Source organism: Talpa occidentalis, unplaced genomic scaffold, assembly GCF_014898055.3.
Source record: "Talpa occidentalis isolate TD23 unplaced genomic scaffold, MPIMG_talOcc4v2.1 talOcc4.12, whole genome shotgun sequence".
NCBI classification, from domain to species: Eukaryota; Metazoa; Chordata; class Mammalia; order Eulipotyphla; family Talpidae; genus Talpa; species Talpa occidentalis.
The window spans coordinates 55,573,230-55,586,815 of NW_023601212.1; the positions used below are offsets into that span (position 1 = coordinate 55,573,230).

General features: G+C 40.2%; 1 protein-coding gene across 8 annotated transcripts in view; it reads left to right on the plus strand.

Annotated features, from left to right (window-relative positions):
* Positions 1–11,832, plus strand: part of ABL2 (ABL proto-oncogene 2, non-receptor tyrosine kinase) — a 100,461-nt gene extending 88,629 nt beyond the window's left edge. For 5 of the 8 annotated variants that reach the window (XM_037506386.2, XM_037506384.2, XM_037506387.2 and 2 more), the window contains 8 exons: positions 338–610; positions 1,659–1,743; positions 2,711–2,888; positions 3,442–3,626; positions 4,597–4,749; positions 5,511–5,600; positions 9,258–9,428; positions 9,988–11,832. In XM_037506386.2, coding sequence (XP_037362283.1) covers positions 338–610; positions 1,659–1,743; positions 2,711–2,888; positions 3,442–3,626; positions 4,597–4,749; positions 5,511–5,600; positions 9,258–9,428; positions 9,988–11,711 — 2,859 coding nt within the window. In that variant the 3' untranslated portion in view covers positions 11,712–11,832. The remainder of the gene's footprint in view (positions 1–337; positions 611–1,658; positions 1,744–2,710; positions 2,889–3,441; positions 3,627–4,596; positions 4,750–5,510; positions 5,601–9,257; positions 9,429–9,987) is intronic. The other 3 variants (XM_037506388.2, XM_037506391.2, XM_037506389.2) reach the window with 1 other exon arrangement.
* The last annotated feature ends 1,754 nt before the right edge of the window (positions 11,833–13,586 follow it).

Below are 13,586 nucleotides of genomic sequence, written 5' to 3' on the forward strand. Positions count from 1 at the left end.
TTGTCTTCATAAACTTTTACAGGAAACCAAGTCCCCTTCTTGCCACAGTCATGTTGCTAAAAAATACTGGGAGATGAATGATCTTGATAATATAGAGAGATATTTTGGAAGCTTTTCTTCCAGGATTAGAGCAAATTTAGGAAACAGAAGAGTGACTTAAATGAGATTTAACTGAAGTTGTTTTCCTTTGCTACTTATCACTTGATTCTTTCGAGTTCCTCAATAAAGTAACCTCCAAGGTTCGTGTCTTCAGATTCTTTAAGTAGTAGTGGGCTTTTAAAAAAGATTCCTGACCTCTTTTCCAGTTGATTTAGCTTTTCTCCTGCTTTCTCACCAGGTGTATGTAACTGCTGAGAGCCGCTTCAGCACCTTGGCAGAGCTTGTTCACCATCACTCCACAGTGGCTGACGGGCTGGTGACAACATTACACTACCCTGCACCCAAGTGTAATAAGCCTACAGTCTATGGTGTGTCCCCCATCCATGACAAATGGGAAATGGAACGAACAGATATTACCATGAAGCACAAACTTGGGGGTGGTCAGTATGGAGAAGTTTACGTTGGTGTCTGGAAGAAATATAGCCTGACAGTTGCTGTGAAAACATTGAAGGTGGGTTGCTGAGAATTACAGTTTTCAGGCATCCTTTTCTTTTGTGCTGAATCACTTGGAAATATCAGCATGTCCTTCTTTAACTTTGGAACACTTCCACCCACTGGTGCCAAGTGCACCAGCAAATTGTGATGATTAACCCTAGTACCATTAGCCCCAGTACCATTGCTGACAGTGCAGGGGCAGATTATTCATTGCAATACAGTGAAACCCATATGTATGGAAGGATTGTCTTTGGGGGCTGTTGCTAAACATCTTAGTGGGAGGTTAGAAGCAAATTATAAGTTATAAAAGCAAAACAAGCAGTTGTTCCCTGAGAACGACCTCTGCTGGATAGAACTGTTCAGGCTTTGTTTGAGAAGCATGAGTTCTCTCTAATTCTATCCTTTATCTGCCTGCCTCTTGTTCCTCCCATCTCCATGATGAGAGTAGATCACTTATTCTTAATATTCACAGAAATCTTTTTTCCTGATGCCACTCTCTCTCTTTGTTAAGCATCACAGCATCAAATTACAGGGTTGTCACTCATTCCATTTTCTGAAGATTCTCCCATATGCCTTGCATATAGTTCTGGCATATCACTCATAAGTTCTTCTCTTCAGCTGTGAGTAGTAGTTGTTTAAAGTAAGTGCTAAGTAAGTATATTCTGAGTGTGAAACAATATGCAAGACCTTGCAAACATGCATTGCTCCTTAAGGAGCATATGATCTAAGCAGAAAGACAAATATGTAAACAGCTAACTACTCTGTTTCCTCTTTCAAAGGTTGAGATTTCTAGAAAAGTCAATACCAGAGTACTGAGTTATCAATCCAAGTCTCCTCTCTTTCAATTGTGATAGGATTTGATTGCCTAAATTTGCCACCCCTGCTACTTTTTAGTCATTTAAACTATTGGATATGTTTGAGGACATTTTTTCTTTCTTAAACATCTGTAGAGCATATTAGGTTGTAATGAAATTTCTTGATGTATATGCTAAGTTGACTGAAATTATTAAGAAGGGGGTTTGTCCCACTGCTTTTTTTTTCTTTTTTATCTTTCCCCATTTCAGGAAGATACCATGGAGGTGGAGGAGTTCCTAAAAGAAGCTGCAGTGATGAAGGAAATTAAGCATCCTAACTTGGTACAATTATTAGGTGAGGAGACATGAACTGCATTTTTTCTCAAAGATGCTTGTCTCTCAACCCTGTTACCTCCAAATTCTTCTTTTGAATCACTGTGTTGGAAGTTGCAAGTGTGAATCTAATAAATGGTTATCATTTTAATCAGTAAACTATGTTTTTAAAGATTGCCCAGTAAACAGTGGCCTGGATTTGTTGCAATATATGTAGTTGTCCCAGGTTCAAAGTTCAGAATCATTCATAATGATACCAAACCAAAAAGTGTCACGAAATATTTTTATAAAATAGACAGTTAACAAAGGTCTATTGTAAATAAGCAGATAAAAAATTGTGACTACTTCCCTCAGTTTACATTTGTAAGAAGGAAATGCTGTGCTGGTGATGGACTGACTTCTCACTAATACAGGTACCAAAGAAACCTTTTTGACTCTGCCCATTTGAAAATAGAACTAGTTTCTTTGGTGGTTCAAATTACACCAAACTATTCCAAAGAAAATAGTTTCCTGTTGATTCTTTTCAAGAAATCTGCTATATATTAGTGCTGTCTTTTGCTATGGAAACAATTATCCTATTTTTATAAAATGTTATTACAGGCTGGACTTAGATAATTTTCCACATGTACAATTGCTGTTACTTTGAGATAAGTATTATTAGCATGCAATTGAGGATAGGAATCATGGACATATATAGAACTCTAGAAATTTCAGTCTTCCTGACCCCTTATGGAATTATTACAAGTAAATGATTTTGCCTAAAAAGGCAAATATTCAAATGTATGTGAATTTCCAGAGAATGATATAATAGAAGTTGAGATTCCTTTATTAACCAACTTCTTTGTTCAGTTATATTCAGAGAATGTGATGGCAATAAAGGAAAAGTATATTGCTGCACTAGACTTTTTAAATTGTCAGTTATTCTTGCTAAAGTGATTTGGAGTGTGTGATATATGCTAAGAAAATTAGTTCTATTCTTGAACTGGCAGGTGTGTGTACTTTGGAGCCACCGTTTTACATCGTGACTGAATACATGCCATATGGGAACTTGCTTGATTATCTCCGAGAATGCAACCGAGAAGAGGTGACAGCAGTTGTGCTGCTTTATATGGCCACTCAGATCTCTTCTGCAATGGAGTATTTGGAGAAGAAGAATTTCATCCATAGGTGTGTACAACCTTATGTATATCTGACCATATAGCTTGATATGTCAATAAAGGAAAGAATGTGAGAATCTTCTCAAATTTTCAAATGATTCAGGGTTCATTTTAATATCACTTCCAACTTGTAAACCTGCTATACTTTGATTAAAGAATTTGTGAGATGCCTTGCTATTCTCAAAACAAAGTTCTTTTTTTTCCCTGGGAGTATATATAGGATTCTTTTGCTCCATCTAGTGGCTTAATTTTAAAAATAGCCTTTTGTTTGAGTAAAGAACTTAAAGCCTTGTAGTAAAACCTGTTACTCACCTTTGAAGCCTGTCCCAATGTACTTATAAATAGAAACTTATTTTCTGAAGCCTGCTTTATTCTCTCGATGAGTACTGTACATGTGATATATCATTAGTGGCTTTCTATCATGTTAACAATTATCATAAAATGCTACCATATCTGTCAGCACTTATCAACTCTGCATGTAGCCCGAGGAACTGAGAATAGAACATTTATGACCCTTTTCATCATTTCTGAATGGATTTACATTAGGGTTCTCTTTACCACAGAGATCTTGCAGCTCGAAACTGCCTAGTGGGAGAAAACCATGTGGTAAAAGTGGCAGACTTTGGCTTAAGTAGATTGATGACTGGAGACACCTATACTGCTCACGCTGGAGCCAAATTTCCCATTAAATGGACAGCACCAGAAAGTCTTGCCTATAATACCTTCTCAATTAAATCTGACGTTTGGGGTAAGTTTGGGATTTGTTTTTTTCTGTGTGTCATTTTATTTTCATTACATATGGCTCTTAATTCTTTAGAACTTTTGTTTTTTATGGTAAATATCCTCCCCCTTTCCTCATTCTTCTTCAGTCATTCAGCAAGCATTTATTAAATAACAACTGTTCACCGGGTATTATGGTACCCAGCATAGAAGGAAATGTAAAGAAGAAAATGTCCATGTCTTCAAACAGCTCGCAGTAGAGACCTCATTTTGCATTAGTGTTCTACTGACCCTCTCTATAAAGCTCCCTGTTTTCTGTAATAGGTTTCCAGAGCACTCTGACACAAAGTGGCATTTTCTTTTTAAGGGAGACATGAAGTTTCATCTTCAATTTGTCCTTTTGCTGATTTTACTTTCTACAGCTTTGAAAAAACAATGTGTCTTAGAAGCTCAATGGACTGAATAATTTTGGAAATTTGGATTGTAGGACAGTAGAAATAGTTGTCGGATTTTAAGTCACTTTTTACCAGAAATCTCAAACTCAGATATTTGTGATTATGACAAATCAAGTGATTTCTTATATGAATTTTATCTGCTTTCAAGTAAATTCATTTTTACATTACACTTTTCATATTAGCTGACTTTAAAACTGAAGCTCATTAAATAGATCATAGATTGTTCTAACAATTGTTTGGCTATACCCCCAGATTACATATTGTAGTTTATTCTCCCTTGAAGCAAAGGAAATCTACTTTGAAATTGAGAAATTTAAAGAAAATAGAAAATCTTCATGAGATTAAGTCTGAAGCATTATTGTGGCCTGTATCTTAGAAGAGCAAGTCATGCTTTAAGAATTGGTGTGCTCCAAGAAATAGAAGAATATACTGATATTGTAACAGTGTGAATGTTATCCAAAATTTGAAAGAGAAATTACCTAGTGGTATAAAATAAATAATAAAGAAGAAACAGTAAGCTCTTTTTTTTTGTCCCTTATGCAGCTTTTGGGGTACTTTTGTGGGAAATTGCTACATATGGAATGTCACCATATCCAGGTATTGACCTATCTCAGGTCTATGATCTATTAGAAAAAGGATATCGAATGGAACAGCCTGAGGGATGCCCCCCTAAGGTTTATGAACTTATGAGAGCATGTAAGTATCTTTGTATATTTATTTTAATTTTGAAGGTTTCAGTCAATTCAGGATAATTAAAAAAAAATGGAAGCATTTTCCTTTCAATGTTACATTGACTACAACCCCATGACATAAATGTTGTTAATTGATCAGCCAGTTGGCATATCGATATGAAATGGGTAAATTGCAACTTATTGAAATCATAAGAATAGCTGCCTGTCACCCAACCATTGGCTCAATTTCCCCAAAACATTTGCATATTTAATGGGATAATAAAAATTGGGTTTGAAGATTAGATGGGGGGAGGGCTTCTTTTAACTAGATAAAAATGACTGCTAAAGACTGGAAAATAAACATCTCTGACTTTTTCATCATTGATTAAAGAATTAAATTGTGGTTATATTTGAACATGCCTTCTATTTTTCATTGAGCACTAGTGTTGCCAACTACTTTGTCAAATGTAAGTTCCAGGCTCCTCCTTTCTGATATCTTGTTATAGCTCCAAATATGTACAGCTGATTATTTAAAGGGTTACAGTGAGTTTGGGGAGATGTTTTTACTTCATTTTCCTAGTGGAAGAAAACTAATTTTCTAAGCCATCTCCTTACCCCTTCTCATCTTACTAGTGGGAGGACTGGGGGTTCAAGCGGCATAGAAAGACCAGCGCTGGTAACTGGGTTTATTCCATATCTTGGATCTGAAACTGAGAAATGGTTGCCTTACTATTGCTGTGAATATGCCGTAACTCTGCCTTTAATGTTTCCCTTTTTGTTACATAGGCTGGAAGTGGAGCCCTGCTGACAGGCCCTCCTTTTCTGAAACACATCAAGCTTTTGAGACCATGTTTCATGACTCCAGCATTTCTGAAGGTGAGACTCTGGCTACTTACTGGTGGTGCCTAGTTTTCAGTGATGGTGGTGGTAATAGCAATTCAGAAATGATAGACTCTTGTAGCTTAGCATTCTATGTCAGGATATTGAATTAATTCTTAGACTTTATTCTTGTTTTCTTATTTTTGTATGTGTGTGATTTCTTAAAAATATATATATTTATTGAGGTAACATATGCATACACCATTGTTAATGTTTTGGAGCTGTTCGGTTTATACCTGTGCAGATGTTTGTTATTACACCATGCCCACCACCAAAACTCAAATAATCCTCCACCATAGTTCATTGGGTCTCCTCCACCTTTTGCTATTTTTAAATGTCCCTTTATCTCATACTTTTGATATTGAGATCTCATGTTTTAATATTAAAATCATAATTAGAAATTAATTATATCTCTTCATAAAGAGAATAAGTTCACTATTTAAGCATCAACACCTATGATAGAGGAAAAACTGAGTATGAAAAGTATTCCAGGGCCTCCTTGGCACAGGGGTAAAAGTCAGTGCTATCAAGCTACCAGCAGTCACTGCAGCATGAGTTCGATCCTCGGTCAGGGAGCTGACCCACATGGCACAGCAGACCTCTCCTATCTTGCCCACTGCTCCCCTCAGCAGTATATTTCAATATCTGCCTGTTCTGCTCCCCACTCTGTCTCTGGTGAATCCTCTCACCCCCCTTACCTCTGGCTTACACCTCAGTTCTTATATGCATAAATAAAAATAAATCGGGGCCTCCCTGGTGGCGCAAGGGCTTAAGATGCAACCTATGAAGCTATCTGCAGCCACTGCAGCATGAGTTTGATCCCCAGCCAGAGAGCTACCCACATGGCACAGCAGACCTCTCCTGACTTGCCCTTTACTCCCCTCAGCTGTGTATTTCAGTCAGTCTGCTTGTTCTGTTCCCCATTCTTGTCTCTGGTGAAGCTCTCACCGTTTCCCGCCCCCCCACACACACCTCCAGCCTGCACCCCAGTTTTTGTATGCATAAATAAATCTTAAAAAATAAATAAAAATAAATCTTTTTTTTTTTTTTTTTTAAAGTAGTCCAACTCACCAAACCCAAACCAGACCTACAAAAGGAGAACCTGATCATAAAAGCAATATCCAGAAATTCCATTTTGGGAACTAGATCTAAAGTAAATAAGAGAATGAACAAAGATTTAGCTACAAAGATGTTTCATCAGAGTGTAGTTTATAAAGTTGAAAAATTAAGAACAATTTAAGTATCTATTGGGTTATATATAATTGAATATTTTAAATGATATTCTTAAATATATTAACATGGAAAAGAATTTAGAGTGAGCATTTTAACTTAAGGTATGAGTAGTTAGAACCTTTTGCTTACTAAAAACAAGTAATTGGACACATACAGGCAGTTTCCTAATTTTGTATAAAATATCTCTAAAATTAGGGGCCTCCCTGGTGGCTCAAGGGGTTAAGTCTCAGCACTCTTAAGCTGTCCACAGCCACTGCAGCACGAGTTCGATCCCCAGCCAGGGAGCTAAGCCATATAGTGCAGCAGACCTCTCCTGTTTCACCCACTGCTCCCCTCAGCAGTGTATTTCAGTCGGTCTGCCTGTTCAGTTCCCCACTTTGTCTCTGGTGAATCCTTCCACCCCTCAAACTGCTGACCTGTACCCCAGTTCTTATATGCATAAATAAATAAATCTTAAACTCAAATTATCTACAAAAGCCAAAAGATAAAATTACTTGTTAATAAAGACTATTCTTAGCTAATAACACAGAAGTCTTAATTACACTTGCATATTAGACGCTTACAGTTGCAGAATTTTATACATATTTTTCCTTTCATTTATAACAAACACAAAGTTATGTCTTAAGTTCAAGTTTAAAATGTTAGAAGAGGAAATCAGACAAGTTGACTTTTTTTGGTCTGTTTCCTTTAGTGATTTATCATATCAGGTAAGAAGAAAGAGGGAAAGTACTCCAGCAAAGTTGAGAGAAAAGTATTTTTATCTTAGTCCTCTCATATAGGGAACTTCAGGTTGGGAAGGCTCAACTGGCCCTTTGACCTAGACTGAGCTGCTCCCTGTAATAGCACTCCTGTGTGTTTTATTTCTCATGTGGTCTAAGTGGTAAAAGTCATAGGCTTCCATTTCATTGATATTCTGTGTCAATTTTCAACTTTTGTTAAATCCTTAGTTAAATAGTTCTGTTTCTCTTGAAAATGTTACGTTCTTTTACAAAATCAACCTTATCAATTTTCAAAACCAACTTTAATTCATAATTGCTAAACAAGAAATGTAACATTCTGCACACATTATATTAAGCCTATAATCTGGCAAACACTAAACTAGGTCTGAGAGTCTCCGAGATAAGGCACAGTTTCAAACTTTCATCAGCAATAAGGGAGATTTTATAGGCTTATAACCAAATGGAAAAGCGAGAATGGTGTTAACCTCAGGATCATTAAAGCCACACACTCAAGTAATGTCAGGTCTTCTTTTCCCTTTTCCTCTCCTACCTTCTGCTACTTCTGCATCTCTGATCTCATCCTCAAAATCCTCCAAGTGACACAGATGTCAACATCCTTGAGGTCATATCTTTATAACTCGTGTCTGTTTCCACATTGCTCTGTATGGTAGTGTAAGAAAGAAACTCATTGGCACGAGTTGGATTGTGTGCGATGTGCTCACTCTTGTGGGAATTTAATTTTTTAAATAATTACCCCAAAAGCTATAAAATAATTACAAATTTCACAATTTAATTGATCATATTTGCTTTATTTTTATTTAGAAGTAAAAGCCACAAAACCCCTGGCTAAATTTAGTCAACCAAGATTTGCTAATGAAGTAAACATTTTTTCAGGAACCTTATTTGTTTCATTTGCATGAAATAGAAAGGATTGTTTTTACCTTCCTTTTTGGTGCAAAATACAACCTGAAAATAAGAATATCTGCAGATAGCTGTTCTGTTCAATCTCTAAGCAAGCACTTAGTAAATCAGGATAGCCAAGTGACCAATAAGCATGTGAAACCATGCTCAGCATCAGAGAAGTTCAAAATAAAACAATGAGCTACCATTGCATACCTCCCAGTGTGGCTGAAATTAAAATCAAAGCAGAAAAACCTGATAACAGCAAACTTTGGCAAGCATGCAGAAGAGCAGCCAGAACTTTTATGTAGTGCTAGTGGATGTATGTATTGATACAGCCGTTTTGGGGAGACGTTTTGGTGGGACCCAGTACCCTGTGAACACCAGTCTTGTTCCTAGATACATACCCAACAGACATACATATGTGAAATAAAGCAAGAGACTCTTGTGAAACAAGAGACTCAGTAGGATATTCCTAGCAACATATTCATAATAATGCAAAACTAGAAACAACCTAAATATCCATCAAAATGAGACTGGGTAATTTGGTATATTCAAACATTTCAAAAATGAACAACAGCAAGGAGGAAAAAAACCTCTGCCATATGCAACAACATGCATGACTGTACAGATAGATTATTAAGCAAAAGAATCCAGATATACAAGAGTACATACTCTGAGTCCATTATATGTTTTAGTACTCTATTCTCCAGTTCTTTCTTTGTTGTGTGCCTTTTCTGAAAAGCTAAACTCCTTTTTCTCTGTCATGAAATTGTTATCAGTCCCCTTGTCTTCCTCACAGAGGTAGCAGAGGAGCTTGGGAGAGCCGCCTCCTCCTCATCTGTTGTTCCATATCTGCCCCGATTACCTATACTTCCTTCCAAGACCCGGACACTGAAGAAGCAAGAGAACAAGGAGAACATTGAAGGGATACAAGATGCTACAGAAAATTCTGCTTCTAGTTCAGCACCAGGTATGGGTCCACAGGCAGGTAGAATCAAAATAGGGCTTTAGTGAGAAAAGTGCCTCATTTAAAGAACCATGGAGCACAATGCTTTTATTTCCATTTTCCTGTTCATCTTCACTGAGGAAAGTAAGGCATCGGTTTTACTTGCCACTCTGGTCCTTGACTCTGCATTGCCAGTGTTAGAAGTCCTGATGGGTCCATTTAACATTCAGTTGTACCTCCTGCTCCATTTCCTTAACCCTTGATTCCCAAATAAATAATTACTGTTCATAATATTATAGTTCTGGTAGAAACTTCTTCACTGGACCTCATTGATGAGACTCTGTTACCCTATAGTTTTCATTTAGAGAAAAGATGAATGCTGGGTATTTTTCCTATTTATAACCACATTGCATTTGGGACACTAATCAGTCTGAAATGATAATGCATTTACTAATTTCCTGAGTCCTGCCATCACCTGACATTTATTCCATGTTGACAAAACTCTGTAGTTCAGCCTTAGTAACTCAAGTATAATGGAATCACTTCTTATCGTTCACATTACTGATTGGCCATTTCTTACTAGGATTCATTAGAAGTGCACAAGCCCCCAGTGGGTCCCCAGCATTGCCTCGAAAGCAGAGAGACAAGTCACCCAGCAGCCTCTTGGAAGATGCCAAAGAGACATGCTTTACCAGGGATAGGAAGGGAGGCTTCTTCAGTTCCTTCATGAAAAAGAGAAATGCACCCACACCCCCTAAACGCAGCAGCTCCTTCCGAGAAATGGAGAATCAGCCCCACAAGAAATATGAACTGACGGGTAACTTCTCATCTGTTGCTTCTCTGCAGCATGCTGATGGGTTCTCTTTCACTCCTGCCCAGCAAGAGGCGAATCTGGTACCACCCAAGTGCTATGGGGGGAGCTTTGCCCAGAGGAACCTCTGTAATGACGATGGTGGTGGGGGTGGGGGCAGTGGCACTGCTGGGGGTGGCTGGTCTGGTATCACAGGCTTCTTTACACCTCGCTTAATCAAAAAGACACTGGGCTTACGAGCAGGTAAACCCACAGCCAGTGATGAGAATTCCAAGCCTTTTCCAAGGTCAAACTCTACATCTTCCATGTCCTCAGGGCTTCCAGAGCAGGATAGGATGGCAATGACCCTTCCCAGGAACTGCCAGAGGTCCAAACTCCAGCTGGAAAGGACAGTGTCCACCTCTTCCCAGCCAGAAGAGAATGTAGACAGGGCCAATGACATGCTTCCAAAAAAACCAGAGGAAGGTGCTGCTCCAACCAGGGAGAGACCAAAAGCCAAACTTCTGCCCAGAGGAGCCACGGCTCTTCCTCTCAGAACCCCCTCTGGGGATCCAGCCATTACTGAGAAGGACTCTCCAGGGCTAGGGGTGTCAGGCGTGGTAGCCGCCCCAAAGAGCAAGGAGAGGAATGGGGGGGCAAGACTTGGCATGGCTGGAGTCCCAGAGGATGGCGAACAGGCAGGCTGGTCTTCTCCAGCCAAGGCTGCAGCAGTCCTCCCAACCACTCACAACCACAAAGTGCCAGTCCTTATCTCACCCACTCTGAAGCACACGCCAGCTGACGTGCAGCTCATTGGCACAGACTCTCAGGGGAATAAATTCAAGCTCTTATCTGAGCATCAGGTTACATCCTCTGGAGACAAGGACCGACCCCGACGGGTAAAACCAAAGTGTGCCCCACCCCCACCACCAGTGATGAGACTACTGCAGCATCCGTCCATGAGCTCAGACCCCACAGAAGAGCCAACTGCCCCCACTGCAGGACAGCCCACGCCAGAAATACAAGAAGGAGGGAAAAAGGCAGCTCCCGGGGCGGTGGCCATGAGTGGGAAAGCTGGGAGGCCAGTGATGCCTCCTCCTCAAGTGCCTCTGCCCACTTCGTCCATCTCGCCAGCCAAAATGGCCAATGGCACAGCAGGTACTAAAGTGGCTCTGAGAAAAACCAAACAGGCAGCTGAGAAAATCTCAGCAGACAAAATCAGCAAAGAGGCCCTGCTGGAATGTGCTGACCTACTGTCCAGTGCCATCACGGAACCTGTGCCTAACAGTCAACTGGTAGACACTGGACACCAGCTGCTCGACTACTGCTCAGGCTACGTGGACTGCATCCCTCAAACTCGCAACAAATTTGCCTTCCGAGAGGCTGTAAGCAAACTGGAACTTAGCCTGCAGGAGCTGCAGGTGTCTTCAGCAGCTGCTGGTGTCCCTGGGGCAAACCCTGTCCTTAATAACTTATTATCATGTGTACAGGAAATCAGTGATGTGGTGCAGAGGTAGCCACTGCCGGCCTACTGGGAAGATGCACACATTATTTGAGGGAAGAGGAAGAGGGACTTGTTTTCCTGTGTTTTGTTTTTTTAAAAAATGAAAGACTGATACTTGAGTGTGTTTATGTGAAGTACCTCAGCTCCCTGAGTTCTCACGTTTACAGGTTCATCTCAGAAATCACATAGGAGAGGAAAATTAGATGGGGACAGGGCACTTGTGAATGGGATTAGAAGCTGCACAGGAATATCAAGGAGCATGTGTATGTTGTGCCACGAAGAACCAAATCCAGCCCATTCTTACCCAGAATGGTGGGAGGTGGTTAGACTGGGCTGCTCTCAGAAAGGCCCTGGGAACTGTGCCCAGACAGTGGGGGGCTGCAGCGCTCATCCCACACCACACAGGAAGGAGGTGACCTGGGCTCCAGCAGGTACTAGTGGTGATTGTATCCAGCTCACCAAATGAGTTTGGTGGGGAGAAAAGGCGATGGGAATGTACTAAGGGAAGTGTTACGCAGGCTGTGGGAAGCCACTGATGGTCCTGCTTCCACAAGGTCACTGCTGCTGCAGTATGAACTGCAAAAATCAAATTGCTAGAAATCAAAACTGGGAAAGGTGGCCCTGTCTGGGTACTCGTGTCCTGTTTTCCATTGGAGTGTTAATTGCTGCGGAAAGTAGAGAATGCCGGGAAGCATAGTCAGGGAGATTGAAAGCTCCTCCTGAGATCTTGACTGATAAGCAGAAGTTACTTCTCCCAGTCAAGTCTTGTTTTCCTGCTTGTTGGTGCCTGTCTGTACACTATAGACAGAGGCGTCCCTTTCGTGGTTCTTCTCTGCCCTTTGCTAGACGGGCAGGCTGTTTTCCTTGACTCCTGGCAGCATTCATGGCACTAATCAACAATGTTTTTGAAATTAGTGGGTCACACACAGGTTCTCACTGGGGAATCCTTTTCTGATACAGTGCCCCTGCATAGTGACATACTGGCCAACGACTCAGCTGCTGTATATTTCTTTATCACTAAAGTACCAGGGCAAGGGTCTCTTCCCGAAACCCAACCCCCAGGCCCAAAGCCTGTGATTGAGAGGACAAGGTGGCTTGGTCCCAACGGCTTGCTCTTTACTTCCCCCCTCCTGTATCACTCAGACCCAAGTTAGGGAGAAGCATTCTCTCACTCTCTGGATTTCAAATGAATTACCTCCAGATTCACCCTTGCTTTTTCTCCTCTCGCTTATCCTCCCCTGCCGCAGCCATGCTTGTTTGTAGAGATCGTGTTGGGAATATTCTTCGATACTTATTTTGTCATTTCACCTCTTTCAGGAATGCATAGCTGAAGGATCAGGTCATTTCCTGGGAACCCCAGGTAGATAATGGAACCCTAATGACTTAACCCTCAAATATGTCTTGCTCTTGAAAAAAAAGCCTTTTCTTTCCTTACTCGGTTATAATTATGGAAGTTAATTAGGATCACATGGAACCAAATCTAATTGAGATACTAATATTCTTCTATCTGGTTTAATTCTTATTGCCACTTCATTCTCTCTTTAAAGCTTTATCATCCCCTACCCCCCAGAAGAACTCAATACAAACACACACACACACACACACACACACACACACACACACATTTTTCCTCCCAAAGGAATTTTAATTTAGGGAGATGGCATTCAGCATTGATGAAGAGTGAGCTTTCTTCCTGACTTACTCTATCGATCCACTGTCAAGACACAGTCCCATCTCTTAATCTATTAAATGAAAGTAGTAATACATGTTCTCAAGGGTGTTTTGCAAGTAAGTGTGTAGCTATCCCTTTGAGAGCCTCTCTGGATAGTTTTTTAGCGCAGTGTTGTTATGGTAAATGATTTTTCATGCTCTGCTTAAGAGCAGAAGT